General features: G+C 45.6%; 1 protein-coding gene across 1 annotated transcript in view; it reads right to left on the bottom strand.

Moving 5' to 3' along the window:
- Nucleotides 1-6,557: 6,557 nt before the first annotated feature.
- Nucleotides 6,558-14,496, bottom strand: part of LOC146863310 (uncharacterized) — a 272,972-nt gene continuing 265,033 nt past the window's right edge. The window contains exon 6 of the mRNA XM_085642725.1: nt 6,558-7,486. Coding sequence (XP_085498851.1) covers nt 6,888-7,486 — 599 coding nt within the window. The 3' untranslated portion in view covers nt 6,558-6,887. The remainder of the gene's footprint in view (nt 7,487-14,496) is intronic.

The raw sequence follows: 14,496 nt of genomic DNA, 5'->3' as shown, positions 1-14,496 counted from the left end.
ACCGCCTTGATCTTTCGTTCTGCCATCTCCTGTCCCTCTGGACTCAGCATCACTCCGAGGAATTCCACGGATGTGACGTGGAAGTCACACTTGCTGAGTTTACAAAACAGCATGTTTTCCCTCAGCTTTTGGAGCACAGCTTTGACGTGGTGTACGTGCTCCTCCACACTGGACGAATAGATGAGGATGTCGTCGATATATACGACCACGTAGATATCCAACTCCTCTCTGAATACCTCATTCAAAAAGTACTGAAAGGCTGCCGGGGCGTTGCACAGACCGAACGGCATGACGAGGTACTCAAAAAGGCCGAACCTGGTCTTAAAGGCGGTCTTCCACTCGTCTCCGTCCCTCATGCGCACCAGATGGTATGCCCCTTTCAAATCCAACTTGGTGTAGATACGAGCTTTCTTGACCTGTTCCAGAAGTACACTGATGAGAGGCAAGGGGTACCGATTTTTTATGGTTATCGCATTCAATGCCCTAAAGTCCACACAGGCTCTCAGCTCCCCATTAGCCTTCGGGATGAAGAAGAGTGGCGAGGCGGCCGGAGACTTGGACGGGCGGATGAATCCTAGCTTGAGGAGTTTATCCAGGTACCCCCGGAGATGCACGTTTTCAGGCTCCGTCAGGGCATACAGCCTGCCGCTGGGAACGCTGGCCCCTGGCACCAGGTCGATCTGGCAGTCAAACTGTCTATGTGGTGGTAGCACTTCCGCCTTCACCTCATCAAATACATCCTCAAAACTGTGATAAGCCTGGGGGAGAGCCACATCTTTTTCTGCCGCTGTAGCCACCGTCTGACTCCCGCTCTCATCTGCGTCAAGGGATTCCGTTCTTATTCCACAATGCAGGATGCAATACGGTGACGTCATTTCGATGCGATGTGTTGGCCAATCCACAAAGGGGTTGTGTTTCTGTAGCCACGGCAATCCCAATATGACGCCATATTGGGGCGCTCGGATGATGTTAAAATCGATTTGTTCCAAATGGTTCCTCCCATATCTCATCGGAAGGACCCCCGTGTGCTGTCCGATGGGCCCCGTCACCAATCGCCTTCCGTCTACCGCATAGACGTCTTCGGGTACTGCTTTGGGAAGAAGCACTAGCCCTAGCCTGCATGCCTCGTTGTGGTCCATAAACATGCCAGTGGCCCCTGAATCCACCATGGCCACAACGGGTATCCACTGGTCATGCACTCCCACGTGCACCGTGATAAACAGGTGTCGTTGTCCCTTAGTGACCGAGTTGGAAAGTGAAGGGATGGATGAGTGACTCCGAGATGCCCCTTCTCTGGTCTTGGAGTCCTCTAGTTTTCCGCCGGTATGTCCACCACGGCTGTTACCGACCGGTTGGCCCGATAACGTGACGTCTTCGGTTTGGCAGGGCATTCACGTACGTAGTGGCCTTTTTTGCCACAATATAGGCACAATCCTTGTTTACGGCGTGACTCTTTCTCCGTGGCTGTGAGGCTCGCTCGTATTGCGCTGATGTCCATGGGTTCTCCCTTGGATGCGGTGGAAGTTTCAGGACTTCCCACCGTCACATAGGATGGAAGGGATTTTCCTTTTCTCCCATGATCCCCCTTTCTTTCACTTAGCCTAAGTTCCAGCCGTAATACCAGGTTGATAAGGCCCTCACATGTCTTGGGTTGAGGGTCAATATGAGCCACGGCGTCCTTGAGTTCATCGCACAGCCCTTGATGGAAGAGCGCCGTCTGTTTAGCAACAGGCCACTTGGTTTCCGCAACCAGCCTTCGGAACGCGTTGAGATACTGCACCAGGTCGTTGGATCCCTGTCTCAACTCAAGCATTTCACGGTCCGCCGTGTACGAGTCAGCCCTTCTGTCGAATACCTTCAGGAATTCCTCGCGAAAAGCACCCCAATCACATAAGAGGGGGTCGTCCCTGCTCACCAGAGGTACGGCCCATTGTGCCGCGTTTCCAGCCAAATAGGATATAAGGAAAGCCACACGAGCCTGACTCGTGGGGAACGCCTTTGGTTTGCACGATAAATGTAGCGCCACTTGTGTGAGGAATACCTGCACTGTGTTAGGATCCCCACTGTACCTCTCTGGTGTTGCCAAGGGGATGGCTACCGGCATTTCCACTACTACCGCAGGGGTCTGGTTCGTGAGGGAGGTGCTGGGCGTGAGCGGGTCCAATTGGATAGCATCCAGTCTGGCTTTTACATCGGCTGTTTCTTGCCTAGAGGCAGCCACTTCAACTTGCATGGCCGCTAAAGCAGCCAGCACATCATCAAGTGTTGCCATGTCTGTTATCGACCGGGAGACAGTTAGTGTTATTAGTGTCGGATATTTTGTAACGCCCTGAACGTCTCAGGATCGTTTAACAGACACGACAATGAGGACGCAACCACTTGTGAAGGGTTAGTTCTTTTAATGAAGGCAAATAAAATACAAAGAACAAACAAAAGTTATAGTCACTGGAATCCTCCAGGCTAAGTACGTTACCAGCCCACAGCAGGGATGGTCCTAACCGTCCTCTGCATATACGCCGATCCCGGCGTATGCCAACAGAGGGCAGAAATGAAATGGCCGACAATGCCAATCGGTAGGCTGTGAGGGGCACGAAGAGTCTTGGGGAGAATCGAGGAGTCAGGGAAACACCCAGCCGGGGTCTCTACCTGAAGGGAGCAGCCGCTCAACCTCTTCCTCAGACTGCACCGGGACGCGGAGTCACCTCCTGGTGATGCGTCACCGATACCCCAATCACAAGCAAGAAGACTGAACCGAGAGCAGCCGCTCGATCGATCCTGTGGACTTCCGAGTCTGTAACGCGGCAAACACCTCCTGGTGTGCGTTACAGCTGGCAGTCCCTGTGTCTCTGGTCAGGCTGGGAGTTACGACTCCAACCAGCAAAAGCGCCACTGCGCTTGGACTCAGCCGAGTCAAAAAGCGAAGCTCAATGGTTGACCGGTAGAGCTTCCGGGTCCTTCACAGGTGACGATGGGGCAAGACACGGCCCAGGGAGTAACGACTCGACCTACCTCCGTTCTTGCCTTACTGGAGCACCACTCCGGAACACTGCTCTTCACGAAGCAGGTACGTCGGTGTAAACACAATATCCGACAGCCTTGTACCTCCCGGTTCCTCCCTTTATAGGGCGTGTTTTCCTTGAGTTATGTAACAGCTCTCCTGTTTACATAAGGGCGTGTTTCCCTTGAGTTATGTAACAGCTCTCCTGTTTACATAAGGGCGTGTTTCCCTTGAGTTATGTAACAGCTCTCCTGTTTACATAAGGGCGTGTTTCCCTTGAGTTATGTAACAGCTCTCCTGTTTACATAAGGGCGTGTTTCCCTTGTATGACAGGAATTCTTGACACAAATGCAATATTAAAGGCACCCAAGTTTCAGATATTTGCAGCTGTGTGCAAGTTGTGTCTAGAGCGTGGGCCGATTAACCTGAATTCAACAGCATACATTGTTATTTGACCTTGACGGCTTCTGCACACAGTGTTCAGACTAAGGTCGCGGTGCACTTCTAGGGATGTGAACAACAGACCGTTCTCATGTGAAGAAAAAGCAAGCAAGCAGTTTTACTTGTAATAACAGCTGCCTGTAGTGTCGTGTGCAAAAGCAGCAAAGTGGCAAGATGGCGTTTAGTTTCTAAAACGCTTATGCTAACATAGCAATGTGTGTACATAAAACCCCGTCCTCACTACACCCCTACCGCACCCCTGGCGATGACTGTCTGTTGTGAGAAGGGGGGACACACGGGACAGCAGAAGGCCTCTCCCTCACTGGATTCAAGTGTCGTCAGCCACCGCCACCCGGACTGCGACGATCCGGAGCCTGACTCGTGGCACAAGAGTCGTCCGGCACCTTATACAGAAAGCAACAGGGCGCGATGGCGCTCAAGTTAAGATGGCCTAGCGCTGGTGTCTGCCGGGCCCCACGATGCTACAGCACCACCGCGGGCTCCAGAGCACTCAGTCCGCCCGCAAAATGGCCACCAGCTCCAGGGAAGAGAGTGTCTGCACCAGACCACGACCGGTTCCACGATCGCAGAACCCCGTGGGTAGTACTTTGTGGGCAGCAACCATGCTGGAATTTTTTGGGGGGGGGGGGGGGGGGGGGGGGGGCTGGGGGCACCAGTCTACCCCAACCGGTCCACAGAGGCAGCGACCGGGTCACAGGACGCAGCCTCTCCGATCCAGCACCGGCGCAGTTACTGTGCAGCAATGGGCGGCCGCACGGCGCAAGTCTGACCGCTGTCCAGCCAGCTGCAATCGTCGTCGGGTGACACGCCATCTACTCCCCGGGTAGTCCGGTAAGTAAAGCGAAGGTTGGGAGTAGAATATTCGAGCTGATGATCAGGATAAATGGAGGATGTTAAGCGGGCCCACAGAGCTCGGCTAAGGTGCGTCCGCCATGTCGGACCTCTTGGCCATGCCCCCCCTAACTGCCACTTTTGACTGTCAGCCGACACAAATTATGGCAAATGCTGCTGCGGGGAATGGATCCTTCCATTGTTCACTTTCTTGCATATTTGCACATTGACATGACAGCTAGGGTTCGAATTAGCCACAATGGAGAGGTTACCAGTGATAAAGAGATTGGCAAGGGTGTCAAACAAGGGTGTGTGTTGGCCTCTATATTGTTTATTTTAGATATTAATGATTTGCACCTGTTTTTAGCAAGTGTTACTAGTGATGTCCCTGTAGTCAAGGAGGATTGCCTACCAATGCCGTGCCTACGGTCCGTACACCCAAAGCACTGCGCCTTTTGGTATTTGCCTACATTGAATTTATGGCCAATCGTGAATTTCTCGTAGTCCCATATTATGGTGTGTGTGACCCACGTTGTATCCAACTCTCCTCTCCGACAGTGGGCATAAATTGTTTGACCAGTGTTAATAGCTTCCCATATCTGGGAGTTATTTTTTCCGCATCTGGAGGATGGGCACCTGGTATTGTTCATCGACGAATGCAGTTTTCGAAGGAAATCCGCTCTCTTTTTTGTCTTCCTCTACCTCGGGGAGGGGCGCATTTGGGCTGCCGATTTACAAATCCCGATGTGTTCCTACTGCTACTTATGGAGAAGAACTGTGGGGGATTGCGAACTGTGAAGCCATACAATGCGAATAGAACCGGTTTTGCAGACGGCTTCTCGGAGTACCAATTTCTACCCCTCATATCATCTGCCACAAAGAACTCAACTTACATCATATAATTCATTACATTAGGGTCCGACATCTAATATTTGGGTAGTCAATCAGAGTAATGACAAGGCATCATTGACTAGAGATATAATACTTGATTGTCTCTCTTGTGATGACGGTCTCCGAATCAGAAATGGGTATAAATGATATGCAGAGGGCTTTTGTTGAGGCAGATTTATGTTCAATTTTTAACAGAAAAAAAAGTTGCATTAGTTTTTTATGAATCTACGAAGGAAAGGTGTTTTAGACGTATGGAAGGGTAAACTCGAATTATGTCATACTTGTCTCTGAAAGTCCCAGATTGCCCCCTCTCTATTTGTGGCAGCCACATGGGCGACAGGTGCGCTCCTTGTTATTTAGGCTTAGAGATAATGCTAGGTATTTATTGTATTTTACTCTTGGCTATCATCCAAACCTTGCTGCTATTCCATGCCTGTGTGATGGCTAACTGGCCAAACGATGATACACTTTTTGCTGTTTTGTAAAGTTTTTAATCCCTCTGTTTAAAAAGCAGCATGATAACATTAGGCAGTGTAGAGCCTCATTTTAACTGGTTCTGCAATTATCTGATGCGGAAATCTGTTTATATGTAAGCTCGTATTTAACTCCTGCTGCGAGGGCACGCAGCACTTTATTGCTCTAACCTTTGCAATTTCATATTTATTGCCTTTGATATGTCAACTTTTCTGAAAAATTTTATTTGCTATATTTATGCTACTTTTATGGGGTAAAATATCGTCCAAATGAAGTGTTTCAACTGAAATAGAAAGGTTTATTCAAAACGACTGAGTTTTCATGACATATTTTTTATGAAATTGGTATTTATTTATTTTTTAAAGATCATTTGCACTACTGCACATATAAACGAAAATGTCTCATTAAAGATATGGCACTGGACTAAAAAAAACACACAACCTGCTGCCTCTTACATGCATTCTTCCCTAGTTAAATTGATTTCAATTAGAATATATATTATGTCAATAACAGATTTTCAAAAAAATGCACACGTGTGGAGATAATCTACCATTTATATTCGAGAGCATCCCAATGATGGAGATCTAGGATTATTCTCATCATCAGCTGTTGAGTCCCTCCATTATTCGACCTATCACTACTCTAAGCTAAAATCCCTCTTAATGATTAGGGAATAGTGAGGGTACCAGTACTTCCATGTGAAGCATGTCTATCTGCATGACATAATATCCCCTTATACCAGTACAATAAGGTGCTGTTAACGCATTCATTCATGCTTTGCTGTTTGCAGATTCCACCTTAGATTTGGACAATATTCTCTTTATTAAAGTTGCAACGTTAATTTATACTTTGTCTTATCCCACTCAATAACGTGACACTTGCACACAGACCAAAACACAAATAACTGGAAAACGTGTTTTTATTGCACAACAGATGCCTGTAAACTGGGGTTATAAACTGAGTAAGGGACCTGATAAGATATTCTTGTACAATTAGGGGTAAAGAGTGTCACATTACAAAAACGGCCCAGTGACAAAAACGGCCCCCAGGGGCCCAAAACCGGCCCCTTCCCGTGCGGCGCACCGGGGGATTGCCCAGTGCCCGCTACGGCCTGTCCGGCCCTGTGTACACTTGTAAAGCAACTCACCTGTAGAAACAAATACTGGAAATTAGCTTAGAAAATAACTTTACTGCGAGTTGTGCTGCTTAATTCCTTTAACACTACTACACACTAACTTTTCACAAGCATGGAATCCACTAAACTAATCACATCCTGAATAAAAATGTCTATCCCCAATAGAGTCAGAAGATTCGAGTCAGGGTGGGAGTAGAATGCAATCCCATTTGTCAACTTTTTATGGCGAAGAGTGCTTTTGAAACGTTTTTTCAAGGGAAGGTTGAGCAACTCATTGTTTATCCTCTGAACGACTAGGTTAGTCGACTTGTGTTCGATTCCATCGCCCCAATATAGTCTGGTGAGTATCTCTGACCACACGATTAAAGAGCTAGGGAATAAAAGACTCAGCCATGTGTGCTGCACGATCACAGCGTCTCTTACTTCCTGCCAACTCATGTGGAGGACATCATTACCACCTAAATGCAAAATGAAGACATCTGGGAGAGGGAGGAGTCCAGACCGTCGGGTCTCAGAAACCTTCTCCACCAGTTGATGCAGCCGCATGTCCTCAAAGCCGATCCAAAACACGGACATCTTTCCAGATGATGTGAGATCCTGCCATAACTGCTGTTTGTAGCGTTCAGCTGCCTGAGTAACGACTGAATCGCCATACACCCAAACCACACATTGCGACCCACATTTTATAGAAGATCCTGAAAAAGAAAAAGGTTTTAATGAAAAAAGATGTAAAAACGTGTTAAACAGTGCTACGGTTATCTGACAGCAGAATTCAATGTATACCCTTATTACCAAATGCCAGAAAACCACAACAACGACCTTTGAGTGATAAATCATGCTGCCTCAGGGAGGCTTATTACATCTATTATTACTTTGGTGTCAGGAACATGGTTACTGTGGCTGTTATATATGACCCATATAGAGGCATTCCAAATTGATAAAGCTGCTAGCAATCCTGCCTGATGCTCTGAAGAGATCACTACTGATAATCTTGCCTGGGGTTACCACTAACGCAATCTTGTTGGATGTGGTCACTATTAGAACACTAATAATATTAGTAGCTCGGATGATTTTTGTTAGAAATTGGGTTACTAAGTGACTGGGGTGTGAGCCCTGGTCGAGCAGCAACCACAATCCTAAATCAAGGTAAGGCACAAGCAAACCCAAAATTAACCCTGTGCTCAACCCCCAGGTAGCTTGGCACAGAGCAGTCATACTTAACTTAGAGGCAATTTGTAAAGTATCTGTGCAACGCCTTCAAACAATAAAACAGAGAAAACACCACACATAAAAGATCTCACACCAGGTTAGAAATATAGAGGAAAAGGCAATAAATAAATAAAACACGACAAAAATCCAATTAGTAGAACCAGTGTTATGATTTTTTAAAGAATAATCTGTAATATAGCGTGTAAAAGAAGTAAGAGACAACCATGGCTATCTGGTCACGCTGGACTGGGTCTAAGTTAAAAATTCAGGCCAACCGTAATGGGGCATGCTACAAATGCAGTCCCAGATTAGTCAAGCTGAAGTTTTAACTTCTCAAGTTTTGTGCCAAGAGTCTTGTTCGCATTGGAGAGGGTTCCGAGGAGCAAAGAGAGCATCACTGGTGTGAAGATCAAACCGGGCGTTGTGGATGGGCGGGCTGGAGCTTCACATTGGTGGTCCCCCGCAGGCTGTTGATGCTACTGTGTGAAGAGACGGGCTAACATCAGCTCACACTGATTGTTTGGTGCAAGCTGCACGGTTCCGGTGCAAATGGGCCTGTTCGCTGCCCTGAAGAGCCCAAATGCTTAATTTCAAGAGCTACACCAAGGGTCCAGGACCTGAGAAACACTACTTGGGGGTCAGGAACTCGCTAAAGACAGGTCCAGGAGCTGTTGAGGGGCCTTTTATGTCACTGAGGCACAGATCAAGGCGGCCAGTAGACTAGCCCTTCGAGTAACTCTGGGATCCTGGGCGCAAGATGAAGTTGCAGGTCGAGTTCTTATTCCACAGGCAAGAGGGCAGCAGGCAGCACTTCAGGACAGCAGTTCCTTCAGAACACCAATCCTTGAAGCAGCACAGCAGACCTTCTTCGTGACAGCGTATCCACTGGTTCAGAAGCGTACTGAAGGGCTGGTGTCTGAGGTCATTCTTCTATACACACTTGTGCCTTTGAAGTGTGGAGTAGCTTCCAGAGGCATGTTTTTGAAGTGCACAGATGCCCTGCCTTCCCTACTCTGACTCCAGACTAACTAGAGGGGGTATGCAGCCCTTTGTGTGGACACAGCCTATTCAGGTGCAATTGGGCTGGGACCAGATCCTCTCTCTCGTCCTGCCAGTGATGGCTCATCCAGTCACATCTACGCTTCCATTGTGTGTAGCTGCATAGAAGGAATACACAAAGCCCAACTGCCAACTCAGTCATGTGATTTAAGGCAGGCTGCAGACACCAAATGGCTAAGGCAAGAAAATTGCAACTTTGCAAAAGTGGCTTTTACAGAACTGTAATTTAAAATCCGACTTCACCATGAATTGGGATCTTAAATTAGGATTCTAGAGACACCAAACATGAACCAATCATTTCCTCCCATTTGGAAATTACACCTATAAAATGTAATATGGCAACTCCAATGTTATCCCGTGGGAGAGATCGTCCTTGCATCAGTGAAAAATGAATTTACTCGTTTTTCACTACCAGAACGTATGAAACTTAAAAGTAAATGTCTTATTTTTTTTGATAAATTGCACCCTGTGCTCGGGGCTGTTCAGGACCTCCCTAGGGGTGACATATGTATTAAAAAGGAAGGTTTGGACTTGGCAAAAGGTTTATTTTGCAAGTTCAGCATGGCAGTTTTAACTGCAGACACAGGCTCCGCAATGGAGGCCTGAGTCATGTTTAAAGGGGCTACTTAAGTGGGTGGCACAATCAGTGCTGCAGGCCCACTAGCAGCAATTAATATGCAGGCCCTGGGCACATGTAGTGCACTTTACTAGAGGCTTGTAAGTAAATTGAATATGCCAAGTGGGTATCAGCCAATTCCACCATGGTTTAAGGACAGAGGATAAGCACGTTAGCACTGGTTAGCAGTGGTAAAGTGCACAGTCTGAAGCCAAAATCAAACCAACACATTCAGCAAAACGTAGGGAGAGGATGGCAAACAAATCTTGGTGCTGACCCTGCAGAAAGGGGCAGGTTTAACATTTTTCAGTGACATTGATCTAGACATTTGAAGGGTTTCCAAGTTCTGGGTATTGTGTGTAATCATGGTGGGTAAGTGGAGGTTTTGTTCCACCCTATTGTTTGTAAGTGGAGATTGTGATGCCAAGGTGGCTCCTCTGTCGGAGGTTCTTTGTTTGTTATTCAGGTAGTAGGAAGGTTTCATTTCACAGCTTTGAATATAAAGCAGGCAGAATTCAACGGCTTGGAGAGGGAGGCATTTCAGTTTTATTAGTGCATGTGAGATGGTGAAATTTCCATGTGATCAGTCAAAAGGCTGCGAGAAAGATTAACTGAAAGGGTAAGAGAAGCCTAGTTTATAAAAAATGTCTGCAAGAGATACAATATATAGGTAAAATTAGAAGTACAGATTATTGAGGTACAAGATTTTATAGGGTGTGTGAAGTCAATTACTTGCAAAGACTAGCAGCGATCACTCAAACATGATATGAACCATCTTAGCAATGTAAGAATGTGTAGTGTGTTTGGCAGTGTATCATGTTCAGCCATATCGAATGCTGCGGCTATTTCTAGCATGATTAGTAAGGCAGGTTTCACTTTTATAAGGCATTTGGTAAACATACTGTATGATGTAGAGAGTAGCTGTTTTAGTGCTATCACCTGTGAGATAGAGGAATAATCGTTTAAAAAATCATTATCAGTGATGAATTAATTGAATTATTTATCTATACATTTCTCTATTTTGTTCAACACAAAAAGTAAGAAGGAAATGTTCATTGCTGTTTTGGTCAGTCTAACGTTTTTTTTAGCCTCTATGTCGTCCTTTGGGTAGGCGTGTCTAATACCTTGGACAAGTGAGGCGCTAACAGAAGTTGAAAGGAGTAATCAAATTAATAACTTCATGATTCCTTCAGTCTGCGATTTTCTCCAGGTCTCTTATGGTGAGAGGGGTAAAGGATGTTCATCTAGGATGTTCTTAGTGAGAATTCTGCTGGGCAGGGAGTATATTTTCTAGCCACAATTTTGTTTCGTATTTTACATATATTACTGTCAAAATAATTGGCTAGAAGAAAGATGGATTTCAAAGTGTGCATGGAAATTAAGTAATTTTAAGGGAACCTCTAAAAAGACAGACTGAACTGGTGCACAGGAGAAACTTAAAACAGAGAACAAAAAAACCTAGACTCTTGTAAAAATAACTCATTACATCAAGTTTATTTGTTATTTAGGGAAAGCAACTCTTGGTTTTCATGCATTTTTCTCACTTTCTCCATGTTATTTTAAACTGCTTGCTAAAGGTGTTTTAGACTGCTTCCTTTATTTGTGTTCAAAGTTTCAGTTTCAGCTTTTAGATTATCTTTCAAGGTTAGAGTCCATTGCTAGTTTACTTCTTCATGCAATGGTCTCATGCACAGGTGTATTAAGTGGTTTACAGAGGTGCAGGATATCATTCCCAGAAACAAATCGTGAAGGCATACTGAAATAGACCAGATTCTTTGCAGTAGCTGAGCCAAATCATGTATTCCCTTGTCTGAGGTGAAGGCCTTTCCATTGTCTGTGCCCAGAAACTGTATATGAAAAGGTGAATTGTTGACAGAAAGTCCCAATCTGTGGAACACATTTAGATCTCCTGTGGAAGTTTTGGTGGATTGAAATTATATCCCTTTTATCAGCCAGTCATCTAATTGGAGGAAAATCTGGTGTCCATATTTCCTGAGAAAGGCCACTACCAGAGCTATACATTTTGTAATGATTTGTGGAGCAGAGTTGCGACCTAACAGGATCACCTTGAACTGATAATGGCAACCATCTTCTTCCATTCTGAGATATTTTCAATGCTTATGAGTGATGAAGATGTGGAAATAAGTGTCCTCCATATTCAGCAATGGCACAAACTCCCCTTCCACTAGGCCAGGAGCTGGAAGATATCTTGAAGTGAAAGCACATTTTTTTTTAAGCTATTCGTTCAACTACTGAAGATCTAAGATTAGTCTTTGGTCTTCTCTCTGATGAGAAAAAACAGAATAAGCACCTTTGTTTCATTGATATTTGTTGATGGTCTTCAAGGGTCCTATAATGGAGGGGCTTTTAGCTAGCAGCACACTGATGTTTTGTTCTATGCAGTGGAGAGTGGTAAGGCTTCCGTATGAACCTTAGCCAAACCTCACTGGAAGACCGGGCACTCCATTCTTCGAAAAAAGCCTGGTACGCTTGCATTGTGTGGTAGTGTTCAGGAACTTTCTCTGTGCCACTGACGTAATTAATGAGTCCACCTGAGGGTGTCCTATCTGGCACACAGGTATGACTTCTGGGGTTTTACATTTCTGCTCCAGATGTGCGGCTACTGTAGCTAATATTGAAATAACATTATGGTATTAATTCCAAATGTGAACAACAGGAATTGATCTGACTGTCTTGTATGGCAGCTCTCAAAAACCATAGAGAGAATAGTCTGTTTTCTTACTGTTATGTTATGTTAATGGAGCTTATATAGCGCACGGTTACCCTAGGGTGTCCTGGCGCTGCGCATGCCTGTTAGGAATCAGTGAGCCGGACAAATTACTGAGTGAGAAGCCACGCTTTTAGCCCCCTTCTAAAAGAGAGAAGATCTGGGGAATCTCTTGGGTAAAGTGGAAGCTCATTCCATGCCTTGGAGGCGCATGCGATGAAGCTTCTGCCTCCCCAACTGGCCTTTTTAATCACAGGCATTACAACTAGTTTGGCTCCTTTGGATCGAAGATTTCTGGTGGGTACATACCATTTAAGTTCCTGCCTCAAATGGCTAGGGCCAATTCCGTTGAGGGCTTTAGGTCATACAAAGGGCCTTAAAACAAACTCATAACCTCCCAGGAAGCCAGTGAAGTTGAGCCAGCTCTTTTTTTACCGAGACAAATTTAGGCGTGCCTGTGATTAATCGTGCTGCCGCATTTTTGGCGATTTGGAGTCTGTTGATGTGCCTCTTTTGAGTGTTTAGCAGAAGACTATTGCAGTAGTCGATCCTTGCCATGATCAGTGCAGTGATCACTGTCCTTAGACTATTTGTCGGTAGAAAGAAATTTATTTTCCTTATTATCTTGAGGATAAGGAAGCAGGCGGAGACCACCATTCTTACATGATCACCATACGAGTGCCTGTTGTCCATAATCACCCCAAGTTTTTTTGCTTTCCTAGTGGGTGATGGGCACAGGCCTAGCTCGTCAGGCCACCAATCTGGCACCCATACATGGGATTGTTTCCGAATATAAGGACCTCTGTTTTCCCAGAGTTTAATTTTAGGCAGTTAGCCGTCATCCATCTGGAGATGGGCCTCATGCAGTTATGAAAGCTAACTCCAGTTTCCTTCTCCTGACCACGTGCGATCGAAAGCACAATTTCAGTGTTGTCTGCATATGAACTTATTTAAAAGCCATATGATCTAATCAGGGTTGCCAAGGAGATTACATAAATATTAAATAGCGTTGGGCTTAATGATGAACCCTGAGGTACACCACAGGGAAGGTTAAATGGTTTAGACCTATGGTTGTCCAGGTCCACAGTTTGTGAGCGTTCTGACAGGAATGAGCGCAATAAGTTCCAGGCTGCTCCATGAACCACAATTTCCGACAGTCGGCCCATCAAGACCTCGTGATGGACCGTGTCAAAGGCCGCGGACAGGTCCAACAGAACCAGAATGGCTGTTCCTCCTCTGTCCAGCACCTCCCTCACCTCCTCAGTGGATTTAGTTAGAGCCAGCTCTGTACTATGGTCTGCTCTAAATCCATATTGCGAGGGGTCAAGCAGATTATTGTTTGAGAGGTATGAGCTAAGTTGTCTGTTTAGGGCTTTTTCAATAATTTTGGTTGGAAATGGAAGTCTTGAGATTGGCCTGTAATTGTTAGGATCACAGGGGTCCAAGGTAGATTTTTTTATTAAGGAAAGAATGGAGGCCTTCTTCCACTGGATCGGGAATGTCCCAGAGGTAATTATGTTACTAAATATTGGAGTGAGGATTGATCCTATCATATCCGGAATTTGTCTCCGTATTGAAGCCGGACAGGGGTCCGTCGGGGATCTGGACCGAATGGAGGAGAGAAGTTTTATAACCCAAGGTGGTTCTAGCACCGTAAAATTGGCTAATGAAGGTGTATTTGGTTCCATGCTATGTGAAATTTTTTCTTCCTTTTGTCCTAAGTTAAAAGTAGAGAACATGGTTTCTACTTTTTGTTGGAAGAATTTGGATAGTGTTTCACATACCTCTGGGCTACTTTTGCTCTTAGGAGCGTCTGGGGCCACGAGTTTGGAGATAGTTTTAAAAAGTATCTTAGGGTCGGATTTGGCCTGATTGATTTGTTCTATATAGTATGTTTTTTTTATTTTCTAGCAGTTTGTCCTTATACTTCCTAAGGCTCTGCTTGTAGCTGTGCTTATCTCTACTAGTGTAGCATTTCCTCCATACCCTTTCCAGGCGTTTGCAGGACTGTTTGAGTGTTTTTAGTTCATCTGAGAACCATGGGGCGGACGGATTAATCCTTTTAGGGATCCATCTTTTTATAGGGGCGAGTT

The sequence above is a fragment of the Triturus cristatus genome, chromosome 2_2, assembly GCF_964204655.1.
Source record: "Triturus cristatus chromosome 2_2, aTriCri1.1, whole genome shotgun sequence".
In the NCBI taxonomy this organism is placed as follows: domain Eukaryota; kingdom Metazoa; phylum Chordata; class Amphibia; order Caudata; family Salamandridae; genus Triturus; species Triturus cristatus.
Note: the sequence above shows the minus strand (reverse complement) of the source record. Positions and strands in the feature narration are given on the sequence as shown.